Source organism: Mercenaria mercenaria, chromosome 13 (assembly GCF_021730395.1).
Source record: "Mercenaria mercenaria strain notata chromosome 13, MADL_Memer_1, whole genome shotgun sequence".
Taxonomy (NCBI): Eukaryota; Metazoa; Mollusca; class Bivalvia; order Venerida; family Veneridae; genus Mercenaria; species Mercenaria mercenaria.
Genome location: NC_069373.1, coordinates 44,083,566 through 44,109,030, shown reverse-complemented (window position 1 = coordinate 44,109,030; position 25,465 = coordinate 44,083,566). Strand labels below are relative to the sequence as shown.

The window sequence follows — 25,465 nt, the reverse complement described above, 5'->3', positions numbered from 1 at the left end:
AAGACGCAATATTATAATTATCAATTATGCGTTGAGAGTTACACAGAAAGTTAATTTTGAAACAAAACAAATTTATAAGTATACTATTTGACATAATTTTTGTCATAAAAGTATACCAAAGTATATTTCACAATGAATAACACAAGCGAGGTTAGATAGCAGTCACATGATCAAAACATGGTGGATGTCATGCAGATTGTCTCAGTCTCAGTATTATTTGTCTTGTGTATTTTTAGATTCATGAAACGGAGGAAAAATGAGGTCATAGTATTTACTAGGTACCCAGTCGCTGGTAAGGCTAAGACTCGACTGATACCAGCACTTGGTTCTGCTGGGGCAGCCAGGTTGCAAGTTTGTATGGTGAGGAGATGCTGCAGGGTTGGCGACCTAGATTCGGACAATTTTACAACCTTTTCAGATGTCATATTTTCATTTTTAATGCAAGATCCAAAAAATATAACCTGAATCAAGTTCAGTTCTTCGGTGTCACAAAACGCGAATCTGTTTTTATCGAAAAAATAAACTGAACACATCACTGAGGCCCGTTTTTAGCGTATTGCAGGACCCGGAAATCGGACAGTAGGAAAACGCTAATTATCATCATTTCAGGCTCGCAGAGTCACTTTTAGGTCAGTGTTAATTATAAAAAGACATGTTTACCTTGTTTACATTTAACTGATTATAATGTTTGATAACTGAAGAAATAAATTATGGACAATTCAATTTTAAGCCTGGCACTATATACCCATTTTGATTATTTTAAAACATGTAATTTTCTCGTCTGCATTTAGCAGATTGTAGGTGAGTACCCCAAGCATCTGTGTACTTGTCAACAAATGATCAAACAGAATGCCGAAATAAGCGTTTACGCGACTGTCTGGATTTTTGGGTCGTCCGAAATTCTGGGTCGCCAACCAGTACTGACTGCAGACACTTCAGCCCCAGCCGTTCAACTGCCGAACCCAGTTGTCATCTAATATTTTAAACATTCAAAAATAAAATTGAGCACAGGTCTTTGTCAAAAAACATGTTTTATTACAAAATCAGATTGTTTTAGAAATTCTCTTAAGGGGGTGTGGCGTATCAGAAAGCTATAATGTTCAATCACAGGAGTCTAAAACTCTGTCCCTTAGGCCATACCAAATTGATTTGTCGTTCGTCGGAACTACCGCATCAATGATTTCATTCCCGAGAAAAAGAAAAAAAATTTCACCCGCCTGCACGTACATAAAAATCGCCAAAATTTTTTTTTTTTTCTGATTACGCGGTCAGGAATGATAACGGTAAACAGGTTTTATCGCTGTTTTAATGCGTCAAAGTGATATTGATCGGAATCCATGCGTTCGTAATACATGTAGCTGATGACACAAACTCAAAAAGTCAGGAATTATGGTGTTGTTCATCATTTGTTTTAAATCTGAAGTGTCTGTGCTAGTGCCACACATGTCCTTCGATGTGCCGGTAGGTGATGAAGTAGGCACGTTCTACGATTGTTCAAATTATACAGTGAAAAGAACAAAGTTTGACTTGTAAGACGTGCACGGCCACGGGGATTCAAATTGAAAATATTTCAATTAAACATAGAAATATTGTTCAGATAAAGTTTTCAAACCATTTGTTATCAGTGTGTTTAGTTAAATATTTTAGATCTAGAGCCAAAGCCAGTGCTTTCTTGAAAAAAAAGTTTGTTCACAGATCCTGACTGATGGATCCATCACATTAATTGTCTCGGGGCCCAAATCGTTTTGAACGTAACTTCTTTAGTACGGCAGTCAGATATTCTATCAAAATGCATATATTCATTTTTAAAAAATGTTCAGCTTTTCAAGTAAGTTGTGTAGATATAAAAAATAATTTCTGTCGTATTGTAACCCCAATTTTTCCTGTTTGTATATTAATTGGCTGTGAATTGATTGAAAGAAAGAATCTGAAAAAACAGACTTTCCCAACTCAAAATTTCTTGGTCAATCAAAGCACAACAAATAACACTTTTAAAGAGTGGCCATATTGGGATCATTTTTTGTCCGTCTGTTATCATTTTTGACTGAAATGAACCTCTACCACAAAAACTTAAGCTAAGCTTATCTGTTAAGAAATTATTCCAATGGATTCGAGCAGTGTCGAAGCATTTGTGTGCCCAACTCCGTTTGGTCTCATTGGTCAAGTGATTTATTACTTTCCCCTCACCTCTACCGTTTGGAGTTTCACTAGGGGCACAAAGTTGCTCATGTGTCGAAGCCATCTAACTGGATTTCAGAAGATATGTTATTCCACTTGGGTGCCTGTTTTGTCTTAAATATTCCTCATCCTCTGCCGTTAAATGGGCACGCCTTCAGATTAATGTAGAACAATCAAAATTAAAAATAAGACACTCATCCCTCAGTAATTATAAATACAAAATAAAAACAAAGTGATTCAGTGAGTTTTAGCAAGAATTTATTTGCAAAACCATTCATGTAGTCTTTAAAACATACAGAAAAGCTATCTACTGTCTTAGTCACACTATAAATGTTTAAGTTCTGTGTTATTCTTAAAGAAATGTTGACTTCATGTATAATCATAACTGCAAAAAAAAAAAAAAAATACCCGCTCGCTCCATGTAAAAGCTACCCGCCTCTGAAAAAATCAAAATTGAGAAAAAAAAAAAAAAAAAATTTTCGCTCGCTCGCACCCATTTTTTTTGAAAATTTTCCGAAGAACCATGAATCAATTTGGTATGGCCTTAGGCTAAGACACCAGAAATCTATCTTTTAAAAAATGTCTATCCTTTTAAAAATTAATCCCATGTATATTTGAAACATGTTTTATATATATTTGGATCTTTTTATATTATATATAGGGGGTTATTTCTTTTAAAGATAGACTAACAGTGTCTTATGGATAGCATTTCAGACTACTATGGCTTGATTATAAATGAGCCATGCCATGAGAAAATCAACATAGTGCATTTGCGACCAGCATGGATCCAGACCAGCCTGCAAATCCGCACAGTCTGGCCAGAATCCATACTGTTCGCTAACAGTTTCTTTAATTGCAATAGGCTTTGAAAGCGAACAGCATGGATCCTGATGAGACTGCGCAGATGCGCAGGCTGGTCTGGATCCATGCTGGTCGCAACCGCAGTCTATGTTGGTTTTCCCATGGCTTGGCTCAAATACAAGTACCCTTATTGTTTGGATCTGGTGTGCATCATGATGTAGAAAAAACTTAATTAAAGTTTTTAAGCGATCTTATAATAGAAAACTGAATGATACATTGTATTATGTTTATGTTATAATTAGATTTGAAAGGTGTAACCAATATATGCATGCCATCCTTTTAGAACATTAGCATATTGTATAAGAATTATAAATATTTTTCGGCTTTTAAGAAAATTAAAAAGAATTAATTATTTAACAAGTTTATGAACTACTCTGTAAAGGCATATATTTTCTTTTCCATTAGCTCTAAGAATCTTAATATATTAATCTATATAGAGCAAAACCTGTTTTACACAACCATATTTTAGCCTCTTCAGAGAGAGAGAGAGAGAGAGAGAGAGAGAGAGAGAGAAGCTGCTGCATGATATAGAAGGAAATATTAAAAAATAAGGTATAAACATTTTGTGGCAGTAGTTTCTTATTTTTAATTTCCAAAGTCAGCCTGCTCTTTTTCATTCATATGACGGTGTTTTTACTTTTAAATTTCAGACTGAACATGTGCTTCAGACGCTTCAGAAAGTGTATAACAGTTTGAACAAGGCTGTTAATGTAACCCTACAGTATAATGGTGGCACACAGGCTCAGATGCATGACTGGCTTGACAGGAAGTTATGGGGTCTTCCTTGTGTTTACAGACCACAGACTGGCAACTCACTTGGAGAGAAACTAAAATTTGCTGTGAAAGATAGTTTCAGCAGGGGCAATGAACGTGTTGTTGTTATAGGTAAGGGAGAAAGTTATTTTGGTTAGACCTGCAGTGGCAATGAACGTGTTGTTGTTATAGGTAAGGGAGAAAGTTATTTTGGTTAGACCTGCTATATCTTGTACATTCTGTTTTCCAAACTCATTTTTGATGTACTAAACTAGTTAAAATGAATGAATTGACTATCATAAAAAAACAGGCTTTATTCTTGTTTTTAGTGAAATTATATTCGAGGCGATATTTTTATGCATGATCCTGAAGCCCTTAAGATTACTGTTGTTACTTATAGCACATTTCTTGGGCATACATCACAAATCAAAATACCAGTGCTGTGAATTAAAGCAGAATTTTAACAAACTTCTTCCTTTATTGAAAGGACTTTACAGTGCTATTCTGGAGGCTATGACAGTTCAAATAATCATTTACTTAAGGACACTGCATAACAAATTCACTTCCTTTTTTATTTTTTCAAACCAATGCACAGTGCTGTCACACACCATCCTTTTGTCTTTAGGTGCAGACATACCAGGCATTACTGAGACCGTTGTTGTTAAAGCATTTGAGGCTTTGTCTAAACCAAGGACTGATATGGTGATTGGGAAGGCAGAAGATGGAGGATATTACCTTATAGGGTTCAATAAAAATGCTAAAAGATATATTGGTAAGGTTTTTCCAAACCTGTAAAACTATAAATCTGAAGGTTTGCTTCATTTGTTTATTTTTCAGTATGATAATAAGGGAAGCTTTAAAGAGAAGTAACCCTTACTCTAGGCAGCAGGCTCCAAGATTTTAACCTTTAGCCTGCTTGCAGCAAGTGATTCTGCCTTTGTGACCAGTGCAGACCGAGATCAGCCTGCACAACTGTGCTGATCATGGTCTGCACTGTTTGCTATTCAGTCAGTAAAATTTCAGCGAACACCCCTGTGAATAACAAATGGTACTGCCCAAATTGAGTGATAGACCAGTCCATTTTAGAAATTTAGCAGGGTAAAGGTTAAATCTGAGTTTAGGATATCTGTCTGATACTAAAAAGATCAAGAACAGCCAATATTAACAACAATTTCTCTGTTCATTTTATCAACAATTCGGCACCATGCCTTTTTCAGTTTTGGAAACTCTAGCATCTTATTGGTTGATTCTTTGCATAAATTTGAAATTGACAGATGACCACTTGCCCCTCACCGATGTGAGTTCGTGACTCACTAGTGACATTGAATTATTCATGCAGGAAAGCCATCCAGCTGGCTTATGGAAAGTTGGTGGTTTTATCCAGGTGCCTGCCTTTGATGGAATAATGCATGGTAGGGCACCTAGAATCTTCATCCACCATCAAAGTTTGAAAGTTGCCATATCACATATATATGTCAGCATGACGTTAAACCCAACAAAAAGAATGGGAGTGAGCTGTTTTGAAACTGGTCTCCAATTTTAGTTTAATAACTTTGTAGCCAGCCCTTATTTTTTTCCACAGGAGCCCACTCAGAGAATATTTCAGTAAGCTGCAAGTAGGTATTATTCGAGGCTGAATAATTTAATATACTGTGAAATCATTGATATTCATTTGGGACTGTTTTTATGGATTTTATATTTTCTTTAATTCATGTTGTTAAATGACAGTGAACAAATTAAATTCTTGCTTCATATTATCTTCAAAAGTTGAAAGTCCATGAATTCATATATCTACAAAAAAAGCAGTTTTAGTAAAAATCATGGAATTTCCAGCCCAAAGTTTTTATTTCAGGAGGACATGAAAAAAAGATTTTTTTGTTAGGACTTTTATTTTTTATTTCACAAACATGAAATTACCCCAAAATTAATCCTGCATGAATAATACAGATTCTCTGTAAACTTAATTTTTTTTTATATGTCATGCCGTTTAATTCTTTTCTGCTGAGACAACCTAATATTACTTACTAGTGGAATAAGCCTAACCACTATTGAAAGAATCAATGCACAAAGCATCTGGTCAAGACACTTTAATAATGTCGGAAAAGTTATAGAAGACAAAGTTTTTACTTGTGATAGCAATTATAGAGGTATATATTAATGCCAGTTTTTGTTTAAATTTCATTGTGACTGTAGTTTTGACATTTGCTTACAAAAAAAATTAGGAGAGAAGGTTGCATTTGATGTAGACTGAGATTCAGTTTGCAAAGCAACGCCAGGTCGCAGCAGTGTAATTTGATGTGATTCTATTGTAAATAAATGTGACAGGGAAATCTCTCTTCAAAGTTACACAACCCGTGCCTATGTTCATTTTATGTCAGTTTTCAAAATGAGTAGGGACATCATTCCTGAAATGAGGTAAAAATTTGTAATCTAACATGGGTCTGATTATGTGTGATAACACGGATCATTGTGCATTTTTTACATAGAAAATTTAAGGATCAGCATTTAGTGCAATTCAACCTAAATGTTGAAGTATTTCAGCCAGTATATTTAAGTGCTTTGTGACATTCATTAAAGCTAAAATGATTTTTTCACAGATGATGTTTTTGAAGATATAGAATGGGGCACAGACAAAGTATTTCTACAACAGATAAATAAAGCAGAAACTCTACAGGCATCTGTTTCAATACTGCCAGTTATTTTACAAGATGTGGTTAGTAATAATTTTAATAAAACAATGTAATTGTTCCATCTTCAAATTAGTTTTTGTTTTAAATTTAAGTTTGATGTACGTGGAGGACTTTCGACTTAAGCCAATGAAAATACCTGAAATATATAGAAAATTTGTTTGTTTTACATATACTATCAAAATTACAATTTAAATAGATGCTCTGAAACTTTTGAAAATATTGAATCTGATTTTTACTAAGTTAACAATATTTTGATCTTGCATTTAAAACAAGTATCCTCCAAACTGCCTAAATATTAGAGGTATTAAAAGTATGAAAGTATCAAATATGAAGTGACATTTTTTCCCTGAAATAATAAAATTCTATTATTTTACAAATTGCTTAGAAACCTTCATTTCCAAGGTTTTTCATCAGATCAGAATTGTTTGAAAATGTAAGCTGTATTATACTGTGTATATTGGAACAAATATCATAAAAATACACGAAGAAATAAATTACTGATGAACATTTGTATTATTTGTCTTTACAAAAACTGCTAGTTTTAACTGCTATTAGCACACACACATTTTCTCTACAGAAGTAATGAAATAGTTAAATCGGATTTATATCTATATTTAAGGTAGTAGGCTTGCAAGGACAGTTGACAATTTTTTGTGTATTCACATATTCTTGGCATCCTATAGTCGTTAGTTTGGTTCATACTGGAAATGTTTTTTCGTAACAAACAGATAATGCGAAATTCACATATGAGCCACGCCTATGGCAAGCCAATTGTCCAATAATTACGTGAACTCCAGTTCACGGTCGAAAAACTAGGATTAACGACCGATAAACTAGGTTTTTCGAACGTAAAACTAGGTTTTTCAAATACTAACCTATATTTTTGAATGAAAACATCAGATATCGGGCGTAAACCATAGTTCACGCTCGTGAACCCAGGTTTACGTTCGATAAACTAGGTTTCTTGATTGAACTAAGAATTTCGGTCGTTATCCTATGTTTACAACCGTAAACTTGGGTTTACGAACGTGAACCTACGTTTATGAGCGTGAACTATGGTTTACGATGTTCTCCTATGTTTTCGCTCGAAAAAATAGGTTAGTATTTTAAAAACCTGGTTTATTGAACGTTAACCTAAGTTCACGCTCGTAAACCCAAGTTCACGTTCGTTAACATAGGTTCACGCTCGAAAATATAGGTTCAGGTCCGTAAACTATGGTTCACGGTCATAAACATAGGTTCACGACCGTAAACATAGGTTCATGGCCGTAAACCCATGTTCGTGCCCGAAATTCATTGTTGATTCTATAATTCTAATATATCGACCGTAAACCATGGTTTACATTTGATAAACTAGGTTTACTCGATTGAACTATGAGTTTCGGTCGTTATCCTTGTTACGATCGTTATTCTATGTTAATGCTCGTAAACGCCGGTTCACACTCGTAAACCATAGTTTACGAATGTGAACCTATGTTTACGACTGTGAACTGGGGTTTACAATCGTGAACCTACATTTACGAGCGTGAACTATGGTTCACGGCGTTATCCTATGTTTTCGCTCGAAAATATAGGTTAGTATTCGAAAAACCTAGTTTTACGTTCGAAAAACCTAGTTTATCGATCGTTAATCCTAGTTTTTCGACCGTGAACTAGGGTTCGCGTAATTATTGGACAATTGGCTTGCCATACACGCCATGAGAAAACCAATATAGTGCATGTGCGACCAGCATGGATCCAGACCAGCCTGCACATCTGCGCGGTCTGGTCAGGATCCATACTGTTCGCTAACGGTTTCTCGAATTGCAGTAGTCTTTGAATGTGCAGGCTGGTCTGGAGCCATGCTGGTCGCATATGCACTATGTTGGCTTTCTCATGGTGTGGCTCATATGGAGTACACGTAATTTAACGGCAATTGCCAATTGTCATTAGGGATCCACTGCCTCAAGTAACCTTTCATTTATTTCATACTATTTGGTAATTTCTTGTTGTCAAGGATACAGAAGAAGATATTGCAGTATTTGAAAGAGAAGTTGGTATTTCCAGGGATGAATTATGCGATACAACATGGAGTATTATTGTACCCACACTTAACGAGGAGAAAAATATTACAAAAATGTTAAATAATGTTATACAGGTAAGGTAAATGTCTATTTATTTAAGTACAATGTATGATATAAAGTACAGCTAACTTCTTTCCCTTTATTATGTGGCTAATGCTGTTGACATTCTTGTTGTTGAAGTAAAGTGTTTATCATATAAATACTAGTATTGCATTCCTTAGAGGGTAACATGAAAAATTGTTCTTCTTGAGAAAACATAAATATGGTGCTACAATCGATATTAATATTTCAAGGGGTGAATATTTTTCATATTACCCTCTCAGAACTGCAACATCTTTTTCATCGAACGGAAAACATACAAATGTAAGTGGCCATGTCCGATATATTTTTAGTTATGCCCATTTTTTGTACTTTGTATTATTTTTTTATGAAGCATTTTCATGGGGCATGTGTCATACAATGATGTCCTCACTCTTGTTAGCTCATCTGAGTTTTAAAAAAAATCTACGAGGTATTGTCGTCACTTGATCATTGGCGTCTGCATTGGTTAAAATGTTTGTTTAGGTCCACCTTTTCTCAAAAACTGTAAGAGCCACAGCTTTGAAACTTTGCACACTTGTTTGTCATTATTAGGGGACTATGTAGGTCAAGAACCATAACTCTGATATGCTTTGTGGTAGAGTTTTGGCCCTTTTTATACTTAGAAAATTTGAGTTCTTGGTTAAATTTTTTTTTGTTTAGGTCCACCTTTTCTCAAAAATTTGTAAGAGCTACAGCTTAGAAACTTTGCACACTTGTTTATCATCATTAGGGGACTATGTAGGCCAAGAACCATAACTCTAACCCGCATTTTGTTAGATTTATGGCACCTATTTGTACTTAGAAAATCTGAACTCTTTTCTTACATATTGTCCAGCACTTGCAGACAAGAGATGGCACCTGTAGACGGTGCTCTTGTGTACTCTGTAGTTACAGTAAATGAATATGCAGTCTTACTTCTGAAAAAAAATCTTAAGGAATATTTCTTTAAAAGTGGCTGTGAGATTTATAATTTGCAACAAATAACATACAAAATTACGTCTAAATCATGGCTCTTGTCTGTTAGGTGGCAGTTAACGATAAAAGCAGTGCATATGTTTTGAACTTAATGGAGGCCCTGGAAGACAAAATCTGATTACTTTTCTAGGATTACCTCTTTGATGATTTACTGATTCCTTATTCTCTCTGTAGATTGAGTTTAAGGCTCAAGTGTAAGGATGACGACGTTTTATTCCCGTTATTTTTATTGATTGACGATCATTGTCCAGATTCTAATCCATTAAACTGAAATAAGACGTAAGTTGAACAATCAAGTAGCTTGTGATTACATAACGAAACACTACCAACTCACAAATGCTGTGATGTCATATACACACTAATATCCACACTCATTACACTTACAGTTGTTTTTTTTATGGGAAATTATTCTATTGAAATATTACTTTGAAAGGAAAATCCAATTTTGTTTTTTTAACAGTCTTGCAGTAACTTGAAAAATGTAAGGGAGATAATAATCTGTGATGGGGGCAGCTGTGATAAAAGTGAAGATGTTGTAAAGGAGTTCAGTAAAACATCGCCTGTGATAGTAAGAATGATTCAGTCGAAACCTGGTAATTATGCTGTTTATATTTCACTGATTTGCCTAAAACTGATTCATTGAAGAGTATTAAATGTACACAGAATGATATGTTTAAATGATTTACTATTTTTAGTAACTATAAGGTAGCTGAAAGACTTATGCTGTAAGAACTATTTAGTTCAACTTATTTTAGTTAAATCCATATTGAAATAAAAAGACATTAAGTTAAAGTTGTACCAGTACTGTAAAGATTTTCTAAATTTGACTGATTTCATCAGGATACTTTACAATTTCATGAAGTAATCAAAAGAAAACAAAAAGCTTTCCGGAGTGAACACCATTTGAGCCTCACCATGAGAAAACCTACATAGTGCATTTACGACCAGCATAGATCCAGACCAGCCTGCGCATCCGCACGGTCTGGTCAGAATCCATGCTTTTCGCTAATGGTTTCTCTAATTGCAATAGGCCTTGAAAGCGAATGGCATGGATCCTGTCCAGACTGCGCAGATGTGCAGGCTGGTGTGGATCCATGCTAGTCGCAAACGCACTATGTCGGTTTTCTCATGGCGTGGCTCATTTGGACTTTAACTCAGTGGGTTTATTGTGTAGAAGTTGTTGCTTTGCAGATGTTTAGTACTATCATTATTAACTAAGAGTTATTTCAAATGTGAAACGTAATAATGAGAAATCATTAACCTTTAGCCTGCTGGCAGCAAGTGGTTTTGCCTTTACGACCAGTGCATGATCGTGGTCTGCTCTGTTCGCTATTAAGTCAGTAAATTTTCTGTGAACACGCCTTTTAATGATAAGTGGTACTGCCCAAATTGAATGATGGACCAGTCCATTTTAGAAATTTAGCAGAGGTTATACTGTATTTACAGGGAGAGGAAATCAGTTAATCACTGGTGTTACAGCAGCATCGGGAACTAATTATTTATTTCTGCATGCTGATACAAAATTACCAAAGAACTTTGATGTTCTTGCCATTGAATGTCTGGAGACCCCAGGTGTTGTTGCAGGGGCTTTCCCATTTCAACTAGATGTCTTAGAAGATAGTGATTTGTGAGTAAGTTTTCTGCAAAAAAATTTTCTTTTTAAAAGTTACTCATTTACACATGCTTTGCTTGTTTCATTTGGTTTAGTTTTAAGTTGCACGAGACATGACTTTCATATGGAGGAAGACAACTCATGCCTGTCTGGGTATTAATTCAGGGAGGGTCCACCAGGATTTGAGATTTTTGAGACTGATGCAAATCTGAGATTGTTGAGAGGTGTAGGAGAGGGAGTAGGTACTGTTTTGCCTACCATGACCCCCTACAGAGATTTACCCTGGACTACAGGAGGCTTTAGGTGGCAGCCTTTGACCCATCTACCAATTTTCAACTGATTTATGAACTTGCATTCTCATGCTTGTTCTACATTCTTATATAGGTCAACTTTGAAAAAAATATTTATATATATATTACAAAAATCTTACATCATCTCATCCATTCCTACCACCCCTACCCACCCAACAATTTTTTTACACCTTCCAGACTTACTTATATCACATATACATCTCATATCTCATATACATTATATTACTATGTTGGTAAACAAGCATGCTGTCCTTCTGACAGCTCTTGTTTTAACCTTTACCCTGCTAAATTTCTAAAATGAACTGGTCCATCGTTTAGTTTGGGTAATACCATTTATTATTCAAAGGGGTGTTCACTGAAAATTTACTGACTGAATAGCAAACAGTGCAGACCATGATTAGCCTAATTTTGGTCTGCACTGGTCGCAAATGCATAATAACTAGTCGCATGCAGGCTAAAGGTTAAAGTACATTTTGTAAGATTACAAAACAGACATATTAAAAGGTCAATATAAGCATTATTATTTGCAGAAAAAGATCCGAGCCATGGTGGTTTATATTACAGATGAAGGGATTAGTATGGGGGGCAAATTTACGAGCCTCAAAATATGGTAAGAAGATATTGTATTCATATTTCTGAGGACATGTGCACATATTTATTTTATTATTTTTTTTTTTTTGAGGGGATAGATTAGCTCAGATCTGAGGAAATTTAAAAAACTTGCCATATATGGGAGGGGAGGGGAGAGGGGGTTTGAAGTCACACCAACACAATTACAGGTCAAATGATGACTTTCCAGCTTTAATGATGGAGCAAGAATTCAATGCCCCGAGTGAGACTCGTACCCGCTGAAGTCAATACATCTAAGGTCTTTTGTCCTGAACCTCAGTTTTTATTTGGGAATTTTTCAGTTGTTTGCAAATAAATTAATACTGGTTATATATCAATACCTAAGCTAAACTGACGACATTTTAAAACTGAAATACTGTTGAAAAATCAATTTAAATGGGGCAGACCCCAACAAAAAGAAGCACACAAGAAATGTAGTATTCTGTCCTTTGGCATCTGCAAAGGTCAGTGATTCTTCGGAAGGATTCACCAGTCTTCTAAAGTGACAGACACTGAAAGCATTTACAGTAGTAATATATCCTTAATATTTACAGTATTTTGTTTGATATGTCAGACTGTTGTACTCTTAAATACAATTAATAAAAACAAATTGATTGGTGAAAGATAAAGAATATATCTGCTTCTTTAGACATAAAAAAAAAATTGTTTGTTTACGGCAACATGCTCAAAAAAATTAGGGTAGGTACTAGGTAGGTTGGTAAAAATTTTTTTTTGTTTTTTAGCTTGACAATATGAAGTATATGGAGAGCTATCCTACTCACCCCGGCATTGGCATTGGTGTCTTTCCACATCCTCAACTTGGTTAAAGTTTTTTTTACTCTTTCTCTTTTTTCTCCTTATCTCTGTAATTACTGGATGGATTTGCTTTAAACTCAAAAGAGTTATTCCTCATCATCACCCACATCATCTGGCAAATGGGCTATAACACTCACACCAATATTTCATGAATTATCCCCCTTTTTACTTAGAATTTCAGGTTAGAGTTTTGGTGCACTTTCACTCTATCCCAGTTATTACTATATGGATTTGATTCAAATTTAAAATAAATGTTCCACATCATCACCCACATTATATGACAAAAGGTCCATAAGTCTGGCGCCAATTTTTCCTGAATTATCCCCCACTTTTACTTAGAATTTCAGGTTAATGTTTTGATGCACTTTCACTCTGTTTTAATTATTACTAAATGGATTTAATTCAAACTTAACATAGTTTTTCAGAGTTGTTCAGCATCATCACTTATATCATATGACACAAGAACCATAACACTTGCATCAATATTTCATGAATTATCCCCCCTTTTTACTTAGAATTTCAGGTTAAAGTTTTGATACACTTTCGCTGTATCTCAGTTATTACTAAATGGATTTGATTCAGACTTAAAAGAGTTGTCAGCATCATCACGCACATCATATGACACAAAGGGGAAAACTCTCACACCAATATTTCATGAATTATCCCCCCTTTTTACTTACAATTTCAGGTTAAAGTTTTGATACACTTTCACTCTATATCAGTTATTACTAAATGGATTTGATTCAAACTTAAAATAGTTGTTCAACCTTATCACCCACATCATATGACACAAGGTGCATAACCCTGGCACCAATATTTCATGAATTATGCCCCCTTTTACTTAGAATTTAAGGTTAATTTTGATGCATTTTCACTATATCTCTTATTACTGAATGGATTTGATTCAAACTTGAAGTAGTTGTTCCACATCATCACCCACATCATATGACACAAGGTGCATAACTCTTGCACAAATATTTTATGAATTATCCCCCCTTTTTGCTTAGAATTATACTTATTTAGTGTTTTGATACACTTTTTCTTTATCTCTCTTATTATGTCCCCCCCCCCCCCCCCCCCCCCCCCCCCTTCCTCCAACCGCACTGGGGGAGACATATTGTTTTTACCCTGGCCGTCCATCACACTTCATTTCCAGTCAATAACTGGAGAACCATTTGACCTAGAACTTTAGCACTTCATAGGGTGGCAGGGCTTATGGAGTAGACGACCCCATTGTTATTTGGGTTACTCCATCAAAGGTCAAGGTCACAGCAGCCTGAACGTGGAAAACCATTTCATCCTTGGACATGCCAAGTAGATGATCCCTATTGCAGCCAACCATCAGTGTCTCTTTGACTTTTGCTTCTGTCCCCTATTGACTTCTTGCCTATACAACTATGCATTGGGGAAGACATGCTCTTTTCAACAAAAGCATCTTCTAGTACCTTAATATTTTTGACACAGACTCAAGTTATTGTGCAATATCTTCATTCACCATAGGAGACATTAAACTCTCCAGTGACAGCTCCAGTTTCCAGTGCCCAGTTTCACTATCCAGCACCGAAATAGTCAAGCGCTCTGTTTCCTGTGACAGCTTTTGTTTTTTTATTAGCTCACCTGAGCCAAAGGCTCATGGTGAGCTTTTGTGACTGCTCAATGTCCGTTGTGCATTGTGTGTCCGTGAACATTTTCTTAAAAAATTTCTTCTTGAAAACCACTGGGCAGAATTACGCCAAACTTCACAGGAATGATCCTTAGGTGGTCCCTTTCAAAATTGTTCAAAGAATTAAATTCCATGCAGAACTGTGGTTGCCATGGCAACCAAAAGGAAAAACTTAAAAAATCTTCTTGCCCAAAACCGCAAAGCATAGAGCCTTGATATTTGGCATGTGACATCATCTTATGGTCCTCTATCAAGATTGTTCAAATTATGCCCCTGGGATGAAAAGAGGCATTGCCCTGGGGTCACAAGTTTTACATAGACTTATATAGGAAAACACTTAAAAAAAAAATTCTTGTCTAAAACCACATGACCTAGGCCTTTGATATTTTGTATGTAGCATTGCCTTGTGGTCCTCTACCAAAATTATTCAAATTATGCCCCTGGAGAGAAAAGAGGCCCTGCCCCGGGGGTCTCAAGTTTACCATAGACTTATATAGGAAAAACACTTTAAAAATCTTCTTGCCTGAAACTGCAAGGACTAGGCTTTTGATATTTGATATGTTGCCTTTCCTAGTGTTTTTTTTTCCAAAGTTGTTTAAATTATGTCCCTTGGGTGAAAAGAGGCCCTGCCCTTGCGGTACCAAGTTTAAGATAGACTTACATGTATGTAGGGGAAAAAAATCTTCTTGTCTGAAAGTTCAAGGCCTTGGCCTTTGATATACGGTATGTAGCATTGTCTGGTGGATCTCTAACTAGTTGTTCAAATTATGCCCCTGGGGTGAAAAGAGGCCCCACCCTGGGGGTCAATTGTTATGATTATGGGTAATACAGAAAAAAATACTTTAAAAATTGTCAGATCATATTTCCTAGACTGTTTAGTTATAATTACCTGATGACCCAAAGCGATTAGGGATCACTTGACTGTGACCTTGACCTACTGACCTACTTTCTTGTTTTTCAAGATACAGTCTTGAAATTCTGATGATGTGTGCAGTTTTGCACACTGATCTTAAAACTGACTTTCAGTTACCATGAATATGACCAACTGAACTATCTTCTTAATATTTTAGCATCAGTTTGCTATTTGAAACATGTGACTCATATTACTGAGGTGAGCGATCCAGGGTCATCATGACCCTCTTGTTAGTAAGTGGGACATTTTGGAAATTATTTTTGTGTCAAAAAATGAATACAAATAAGGGGGTTATGCCTTTAGAGCATTAGTTAGTTGATTTCTAACATCTCTTACCATGTTTAAAGCATAAGAAATACAGTTTTGCAACTTTTTATTAAAAACACTGGTTGGGCCAAAAATTTAGGGTAGGTCGGGATACCGGAAACAAGCAATTTTTTTTACACCTTATTTATGTGCACTTAGATCTCTATTTGCTCTTACCCAAGGAAACACTAAATGAAATTATTTCTAACTATTGGTGAAGAATGCTGATAAAAATTTGTGAGCTTTATGTCAGACTCAAGCGAATTTATATTTTAGTAAATTTATGCGTTTTCATTCCAGAGAAGCCGTATGGTGATCAAGCATTGTTTATGAAAAAGAGAACATACAAAACAGCTGGCGGATTTCCTCCGTATTTCCTTATGGAAGACTACATACTGGTATGACAGGACCGGTCTTACTTTGCAGTTTTTACTGCATGCGTTATTAGCTCACATGAGCCAAAGGCTCAGGGGGAAATATTTTGATCGCTCACCGTCCGGCATCCGGCTGTCCACACTTTCCTTTAAACAACATCTCCTCCTAAACCACCAAGTTAATTTTGATGAAACTTCACAGGGATGATCCTTGGATGGTCTTCTTTAAAAATTGCTCAAAGAATTGAATTCCATACAGAACTCTGGTTGCAATGGCAACCGAAAGGAAAAACTTCAAAAATCTTTTTGTCCAAAACCACAAGGCCTAGGGCTTTGATATTTAGTATGTAGCATCATCTAGTGGACCTCTACCAAGATTGTTCAAATTATCCCCCTAGGGTCAAATATGGCCCCACCACGGGGGTCACATGGTTTATGTAGACTTATATAGGGAAAAACTTTGAAACTCTTCTTGTCAAAAACAAAAGGGCCTAGGGCTTTGATATTTCGTATGTAGCATCATGTAGTGGGCCTCTATCAAGATTGTTCAAATGATCCCCCTAGAGTGAAATATGGCCCCACCCAGGGGGGGTCACATGGATTATATACAGACTTGTATAGGAAAAAAACTTTAAAAATCTTCTTGTCTGATACCACAAGACCTAGGCTTTTAATATTTGGTATGTAGCATTGCCTTGTGGTTCTCTACCAAGATTGTTCAAATTATTACCCTGGGATGAAAAGAGGCCCTGCCACAGGGGTCCCTAGTTTTACATCGACATATAGAGGAAAAACTTTAAAAATCTTCTTGTCTGAAATTGCGAGGCATAGGCTTTTGATATTTGGTATGTTGCATTGCCTAGTGGTCCTCTACCAAGATTATTCAAATTATGCCCCCGAGTTGAAAAGAGGCTCCACCCAGGGTTCCCAAGTTTTACATAGACTTATATAGGAAAAACTTTAAAAATCTTCTTGCCTGAAACTGCAAGGCCTATGCTTTTGATATTTGATATGTTGCATTGCCTAGTGGTCTACTGCCAAAATTTTTCAAATTATGCCCCTGGGGTGCAAGAGGCTGGGGTCCCAAGTTTTACATAGACTTATATAGGAAAAAACTTTAAAAACTTCTTGTCTGAAAGTTCAAGGCCTATGCCTTTGATATTTTGTATGTATCATTGCCTAGTTGATCTCTAACAAGATTGTTGGAATTATGTCCCTGGGTGCAAGAGGCCCTGCCCTGGGGTTTCCAAGTTTTACGTAGACTTATATAGGAAAATTACTTCAAAAATTATCAGATCATATTTCCTAGACTGTTTATTATATTTACCGGATGACCCCAAGTGATAAGGGGGTCACCCGACTGTGACCTTGACCTACTGACCTACTTTCTTGTTTTTTAAGATACAGCCTTGAAATTTGGATGACATGTACAGTTTTGCACACCAATCTTAAAACTGACTTGCAGTGACCATGAATATGACCTACTGACCTACTTTCTTGTTTTTTAAGCTTTAGCAAAGAAATTTGTTGAAGCAAGCAACTTAACTCAGGTGAGCGATATAGGGCAATCATGGCCCTCTTGTATGTATTACTAGTTTGACTATTTTACATGATTTTAGTAAGTTAAGGTGGGGCTCCGGTGACCAAGTGTTTAACATGTCCCTCACCTCTGTAGGATTGAACTTTGCTCAGGACTTCATTTGAGGAGAGGGCCTGCATGGCTTAGTGGTTAAGGTCACTGAATCACAGTTGCACCTCATTGCTGTGGGTTAAGGCCAGTGGTTCTACCCAGGTGCCGGTTCATGATTAAGTAATGTGTGAAGGGGTACCTTTTGTCTTCCTCCACCATAAAAAGCTGGCAGTTCTGCCCAGGTGCCTACCCATGATGATGTTATGCTTGGAGAGGGACTGGGCTTCATCCACCCTCAAAAGCTTGAAAGTCATAATACGACATATAATTGTTTGTGTGATGTTAAATTCAACAAGAAAAGATCATGTGAAGAAATCAGCCAAGTGGCTTTCTGAAGTCAGGGTTCATGCCTGTGTATGAACTTATGTCATATGGGTTCCTCCAACATTTTAATGCTTGAAAATAAGGCTTAGTTTTGTCAATATTAACAAACAGAAGTTTTTTTTGCTGATGATATTTGTTTAGGTTTCCTTTTGTTCCAGCCCCCAAAATAATTCTTATTTATACTTTTCTGAATAATTATTAAGTTGCTCATTTATTTGACTAGAACTTAAACAATCTCCTGTGCAGTGCTCTTCCCTTACAGCATATAGGCTAAATAGGAAAATGGCGGGGGGTAAATGGTAGTCACATAATTGTGGATTCAAATAGTCGATCTCAGGGTTTTTTTTTTTTGCTCTATGAGCTTTAAATATTTTCTTTATTTTCTTTGCTAAAATCACATGACAGATCTATGCATGACATGTAGGTAGTATATTCATAATGAAATAATAACATTTAAGCATTTGTCATGGAAACTTTGATCATACACCACCACTACAATTTGGGGTCTCATTTTTCAGCTGATTTTGCAGTTTGTTTGTTTGACTGGAAGTATATTTCTTGCATCAAACATGACCCCCACTTTTCTTTTGATTTTGTTCAGCACTGACAATATTCTTCACGAAAATGTAGGTTACAGACATTTAAAATGGGTCTTAATGTGTGCTGCAGCCATTGGAAATATGTCAGTTTGATATAGAATAAAGAAGAATAGCTATTTAGTGTGTTGTTACCTATACAGCACTAGGGGAGGTTACTACTGCTAGGTGCCATGTTACAGCCATGAAATACTAGTAGTGAAATGTAGTATTCAATATAATTCACAGATTGAAAAGTTAAAAACACTTGGACATATTGGTATCGTCAAAGGATCTCCTATTGTTACATCATATAGAAGATGGAGAAAATGGGGCTACTTCAAGGTATGTTATGATATCTAAGTGTTCAGCAGTTGTTAAAAGAGCCAGGGATCAAGGGTCATTGGTTCAAACCTTGTTTGAGCTCTATGTGTTCTACTCATGTGCCAGATACAATGTACTCTATTTGTGGTTGTCAAATTTTTGTAGCTTTTGAAACTGATTTATAGAGCCTTTTAATATTTAAGTTATCATTAAAATTGTTATTAATAAAAACGTTTCAAAATATACTGTTACGGTATATTTTGATGCATATATTAATAGGCCATAGTCTGTTATTTTGCTTGAGGGTTCATAAACGGTATTGAAGGGCGATCATTTCTGTTGATAGAATATAAAATCTGTCTAACCTGTCTCCATTTCCAGTTCCAATGCCCTATGGTCTATACTACATACCGTGTTCATTTTTAGCTCATCTGATTTTTTGGAAAAAAAATGATGAGTTATTGTCATCACTTGATCGGCGTCGGTGTCAGCGTCAGCATTGCCTGGTTAAGTTTTATGTTTAGGTCAGCTTTTCTTCTAAACTATCAAAGATATTGCTTTGAAACTTGCAACACTTGTTCACCATCATAAGCTGACCCTGTACAGCAAGAAACATAACTCCATCCTGCTTTTTGCAAGATTTATGGCCCCTTTTGTACTTAGAAAATATCAGATTTCTTGGTTAAGTTTTATGTTTAGGTCAACTTTTCTCCTAAACTATCAAAGCTATTGCTTTGAAACTTGCAACACTTGTTCACCATCATAAGCTGACCCTGTACATCAAGAAACATAACTCCATCCTGCTTTTTGCAAGAGTTATGGGCCCTTTTGGACTTAGAAAATATCAGATTTCTTGGTTAAGTTTTATGTTTAGGTCAACGTTATCTCTTAAACTATCAAAGCTATTTGAATTGATCATAAGCTGACCCTGTACATCAAGAAACATAACTCCATCCTGCTTTTTGCAATAATTATTGCCCCTTTTGGACTTAGAAAATCAGTTTTCTTGGTTGAGTATTATGTTTAAGTCAGCTTTTCTCATAAACTATCGAAGCTATTGCTTTAAAACTTGCAACAGTTTTTCACCATCATAAGCGGACGCTGTACATCAAGAAACATAACTCTATCCTGCTTTTTGGAAGAATGATGGCCCTTGTTAGATTTAGAAAATCATGGGTAGGACAATATTTCTATTATACAAAAAAATCAGATGAGCGTCAGCACCCGCAAGGCGGTGCTCTTGTTTACGAGGTGGTAAGGTGACAATGTGCCCTATCCCCAACCCCACCTCTCAGAGTTGCAACCCTCACATGCTCCTACGCCTGTGATTTGTCCAAATTGATTTTTAAAAAAAATCGGGAACTACAAAGGTTAATGCACATTCATATTCAGTTTTAGATGGCCCTGAATAAAGAATGCTGTAAACGCCCCTTGATTATCACAATGTGACACAGTCACTTTATAAATTCCTCTATTTTTCTCATTTCAGGTGACAGGTCTGAGCCAGCTGATTATAATAGCATACAAACTAGGAGTCCATCCTAACACATTAGCAAAATGGTATTACGGGGATAAAATAAAAATGGACTAAATATATTAAAAAATTTTACAAGGACTGCAAGCTTTATATACAGTTTTTAGCTCACCTGTCACAAAGTGACAAGGTGAGCTTTTGTGATAGCGCAGCGTCCGTAGTCCGTCCGTCAGTCCGTCCGTCCGTGCGTGCGTAAACTTTTGCTTGTGACCACTCTAGAGGTCACATTTTTCATGGGATCTTTATGAAAATTGGTCATAATGTTCCCCTTGATGATATCTAGGTCAAGTTCGAAACTGGGTCACGTGCGGTCAAAAACTAGGTCAGTAGGTCTAAAAATAGAAAAACCTTGTGACCTCTCTAGAGGCCATATATTTCACAAGATCTTCATGAAAATTGGTCAGAATGTTCACCTTGATGATATCTAGGTCAAGTTCGAAACTGGGTCACGTGACATCAAAAACTAGGTCAGTAGGTCAAATAATAGAAAAACCTTGTGACCTCTCTAAAGGCCATATTTTTCATGGGATCTGTATGAAAGTTAGTCTGAATGTTAATCTTGATGATATCTAGGTCAAGTTCGAAACTGGGTCACGTGCGGTCAAAAACTAGGTCAGTAGATCTAAAAATAGAAAAACCTTGTGACCTCTCTAGAGGCCATACTTGTGAATGGATCTTCATAAAAATAAGTCAGAATGTTCACCTTGATGATATCTAGGTCAGGTTCGAAACTTGGTCACGTGCGATCAAAAAACTAGGTCAGTAGGTCTTAAAATAGAAAAACCTTGTGACCTCTCTAGAGGCTATATATTTCATGAGATCTTCATGAAAATTGGTCAGAATGTTCATCTTGATGATATGTAGGTCAAGTTCGAAAGTGGGTCACGTGCCTTCAAAAACTAGGTCAGTAGGTCAAATAATATAAAAACCTTGTGACCTCTCTAGAGGCCATATTTTTCATGGGATCTGTATGAAAGTTGGTCTGAATGTTCATCTTGATGATATCTAGGTCAAGTTCGAAAAAGGGTCATGTGCTGTCTAAAACTAGGTCAGTAGGTCTAAAAATAGAAAAACCTTGTGACCTCTCTAGAGGCCATTCTTTTGAATGGATCTCCATAAAAATTGGTCAGAATGTTCATCTTGATGATATCTAGGTCAAGTTCGAAAGTGGGTCATGTGCCATCAAAAAGTAGGTCAGTAGGTCAAATAGTGAAAAAATGTTGTGACCTTTCTAGAGGCCATATTTTTCATGGGATCTGTATGAAAGTTGGTCTGAATGTTTATCTTGATGATATATAGGTCAAGTTTGAAACTGGGTCAACTGCGATCAAAAACTAGGTCAGTAGGTCTTAAAATAGAAAAACCTTGTGACCTCTCTAGAGGCCATACCCTTGAATGGATCTTCATGAAAATTGGTCAGAATGTTCATCTTAATGATATCTAGGTCAGGTTCGAAACTGGGTCACGTGCGATCAAAAACTAGGTCAGTAGGTCTAAAAATAGAAAAACCTTGTGACCTCTCTAGAGGCCATATTTTTCATGGGATCTGTATGAAACTTGGTCTGAATGTTCATCTTGATGATATCTAGGTCAAGTTCGAAACAGGGTCATGTGCTGTCTAAAACTAGGTCAGTAGGTCTAAAAATAGAAAAACCTTGTGACCTCTCTAGAGGCCATACTTGTGAATGGATCTCCATAAAAATTGGTCAGAATGTTCATCTTGATGATATCTAGGTCAAGTTCGAAAGTGGGTCATGTGCCATCAAAAAGTAGGTCAGTAGGTCAAATAATGAAAAAATGTTGTGACCTCTCTAGAGGCCATATTTTTCATGGGATCTGTATGAAAGTTGGTCTGAATGTTTATCTTGATGATATATAGGTCAAGTTTGAAACTGGGTCAACTGCGATCAAAAACTAGGTCAGTAGGTCTTAAAATAGACAAACCTTGTGACCTCTCTAGAGGCCATACCCTTGAATGGATCTTCATGAAAATTGGTCAGAATGTTCACCTTGATATCTAGGTCAAGTTTGAAACTGGGTCACGTGCTTTAAAAAACTAGGTCAGTAGATCAAATAATAAAAAAGCCTTGTGACCTCTTTAGAGGCCATACTTTTCATGGGATCTGTATGAAAGTTGGTCTGAATGTTCATCTTGATGATATCTAGGTCAGGTTAGAAAATGGGTCAACTGGGGTCAAAAACTAGGTCAGTAGGTCTAAAATTAGAAAAATCTTTTGACCTCTCTAGAGGCCATATTTTTCAATGGATCTTCATGAAAATTGATCTGAATGTTCACCTTGATGATATCTAGGTCAGTTTCGAAACTGGGTCACGTGCAGTCAAAAACTAGGCCAGTAGGTATAAAAATAGAAAAACCTTGTGACCTCTCTAGAGGCCATATTTTTCATGAGATCTTCATGAAAATTAGTGAGAATGTTCACCTTGATGATATCTAGGTAAAGTTCAAAACAGGGTCACGTACCTTCGAAAACTAGGTCAATAGGTCAAATAATAGAAACACCTTGTGACCTCTCTAGAGACCATATTTTTCAATGGATCTTCTTGAAAATTGGTCAGAATTTTTATCTTGATAATATCTAGGTCAAGTTCAAAACTGGGTCACATGAGCTCAAAAACTAGGTCACTATGTCAAATAATAGAAAAAACGACGTTATACTCAAAACTGGATCATGTGGGAAGAGGTGAGCGATTCAGGACCATCATGGTCCTCTTGTATTATTATGTTATACATATATAGAGAGGCAATTGTCATTTTTAGCTCACCTGTCACAAAGTGACAAGGTGAGCTTTTGTGATCGCGCGGTGTCCGATGTCCTTGTGTGCGTCCGTCCGTAAACTTTTGCTTGTGACCACTCTAGAGGTCACTTTTTTCATGGGATCTTCATGAAAATTGGTCAGAATGTTCACCTTGATGATATCTAGGTCAAGTTCGAAACTGGGTCACGTGTTATCAAAAACTAGGTCAGTAGGTCTAAAAATAGAAAAACCTTGTGACCTCTCTAGAGGCCATATATTTCACAAGATCTTCATGAAAATTGGTCAGAACGTTCACCTTGATGATATCTAGGTCAAGTTCGACACTGGGTCACCTACCTGTGGTCAAAAACTAGGTCAGTAGGTCAAATAATGGAAAAACCTTGTGACCTCTCTAAAGGCCACATTTTTCATGGGATCTGTATGAAAGTTGGTCTGAATGTTCATCTTGATGATATCTAGGTCAAGTTCGAAACTGGGTCATGTGCGGTCAAAAACTAGGTCAGTAGGTCTAAAAATAGAAAAACCTTGTGACCTTAGAGGCCATATATTTCATGAGATCTTCATGAAAATTGGTCAGAATGTTCACCTTGATGATATCTAGGTCAAGTTCGAAAGTGGGTCACGTGCCTTCAAAAACTAGGTTAGTAGGTCAAATAATAGACAAACCTTGTGACCTCTCTAGAGGCCATATTTTTCATGGGATCTGTATGAAAGTTGGTCTGAATGTTCATCTTGATGATATCTAGGTCAGTTTAGAATGTGGGTCACGTGCCGTCAAAAACTAGATCAGTAGGTCAGATAATAGAAAAACCTTGTGACCTCTCTAAAGGCCATATTTTTCATGGGATCTGTATGAAAGTTGGTCTGAATGTTCATCTTGATGATATCTAGGTCAAGTTCGAAACAGGGTCATGTGCAGTCAAAAACTAGGACAGTAGGTCTAAAAATAGAAAAACCTTGTGACCTCTCTAGAGGCCATACTTGTGAATGGATCTCCATAAAAATTGGTCAGAATGTTCACCTTGATGATATCTAGGTCAAGTTTGAAACTGGGTCACGTGCCTTAAAAAGCTAGGTCAGTAGATCAAATAATAAAAAACCTTGTGACCTCTCTAGAGGCCATACTTTTCATGGGATCTGTATGAAAGTTGGTCTGAATGGTCATCTTGATAATATTTAGGTCAAGTTTGAAACTTGGTCAACTGCGGTCAAAAACTAGGTCAGTAGGTCTAAAATTATTAAAGTCTTTTGACCTCTCTAGAGGCCATATTTTTCAATGGATCTTCATGAAAATTGATCTGAATGTTCACCTTGATGATATCTAGGTCAGTTTCGAAACTGGGTCACGTGCGGTCAAAAACTAGGCCAGTAGATATAAAAATAGAAAAACCTTGTGACCTCTCTAGAGGCCATATTTTTCATGAGATCTTCATGAAAATTAGTGAGAATGTTCACCTTGATGATATCTAGGTAAAATTTAAAACAGGGTCACGTACCTTCGATAACTAGGTCAATAGATCAAATAATAGACAAACCTTGTGACCTCTCTAGAGACATATTTTTCAATGGATCTTCTTGAAAATTGGTCAGAATTTTTATCTTGATAATATCTAGGTCAAGTTCAAAACTGGGTCACATGAGCTCAAAAACTAGGTCACTATGCCAAATAATAGAAAAAACGACGTCATACTCAAAACTGGGTCATGTGGGAAGAGGTGAGCGATTCAGGACCATCATGGTCCTCTTGTTTATGATTCATTCCTATTACTGTTCTAATATAAATACAAAGAATTTGGTATATTTTTTAAAAACATGTACTACTAGTATTAATATTTTGATACTTGTTAAAATTTTAAAATATATATTATCACTATTATGCCATATATTCTTTCTTACTAGGACAGATAGTTGATACAGTATTTTGTACATGTATAGGTATGATAATATTACAGTATCTTGAAATAACTATTGTTTTAAGTATTAAATGTTGCTATGTCAACTATGAGTTGTAAATTTTGTTTGAGCAGAACCTCCT

General features: G+C 36.2%; 1 protein-coding gene across 2 annotated transcripts; it reads left to right on the top strand.

The window, feature by feature from the left end:
• The first annotated feature begins 167 nt into the window (after window positions 1–167).
• On the top strand, window positions 168–25,429 carry LOC123529317 (uncharacterized). 2 transcript variants are annotated; one of them, XM_053521667.1, is made up of 12 exons: window positions 168–360; window positions 3,690–3,924; window positions 4,418–4,564; window positions 6,390–6,505; window positions 8,479–8,619; window positions 10,062–10,194; window positions 11,048–11,228; window positions 12,055–12,134; window positions 16,132–16,229; window positions 19,044–19,139; window positions 20,608–20,756; window positions 23,388–25,429. In XM_053521667.1, exons 1-11 carry the CDS (start codon window positions 178–180, stop codon window positions 20,707–20,709), a joined length of 1,512 nt encoding a protein of 503 aa, XP_053377642.1. In that variant the 5' UTR covers window positions 168–177; the 3' UTR covers window positions 20,710–20,756; window positions 23,388–25,429. The 2 variants fall into 2 exon arrangements, with proteins under 2 accessions (XP_053377642.1, XP_053377641.1); XM_053521666.1 differs by having other exon boundaries at window positions 20,608–25,429.
• Window positions 25,430–25,465: the final 36 nt, after the last annotated feature.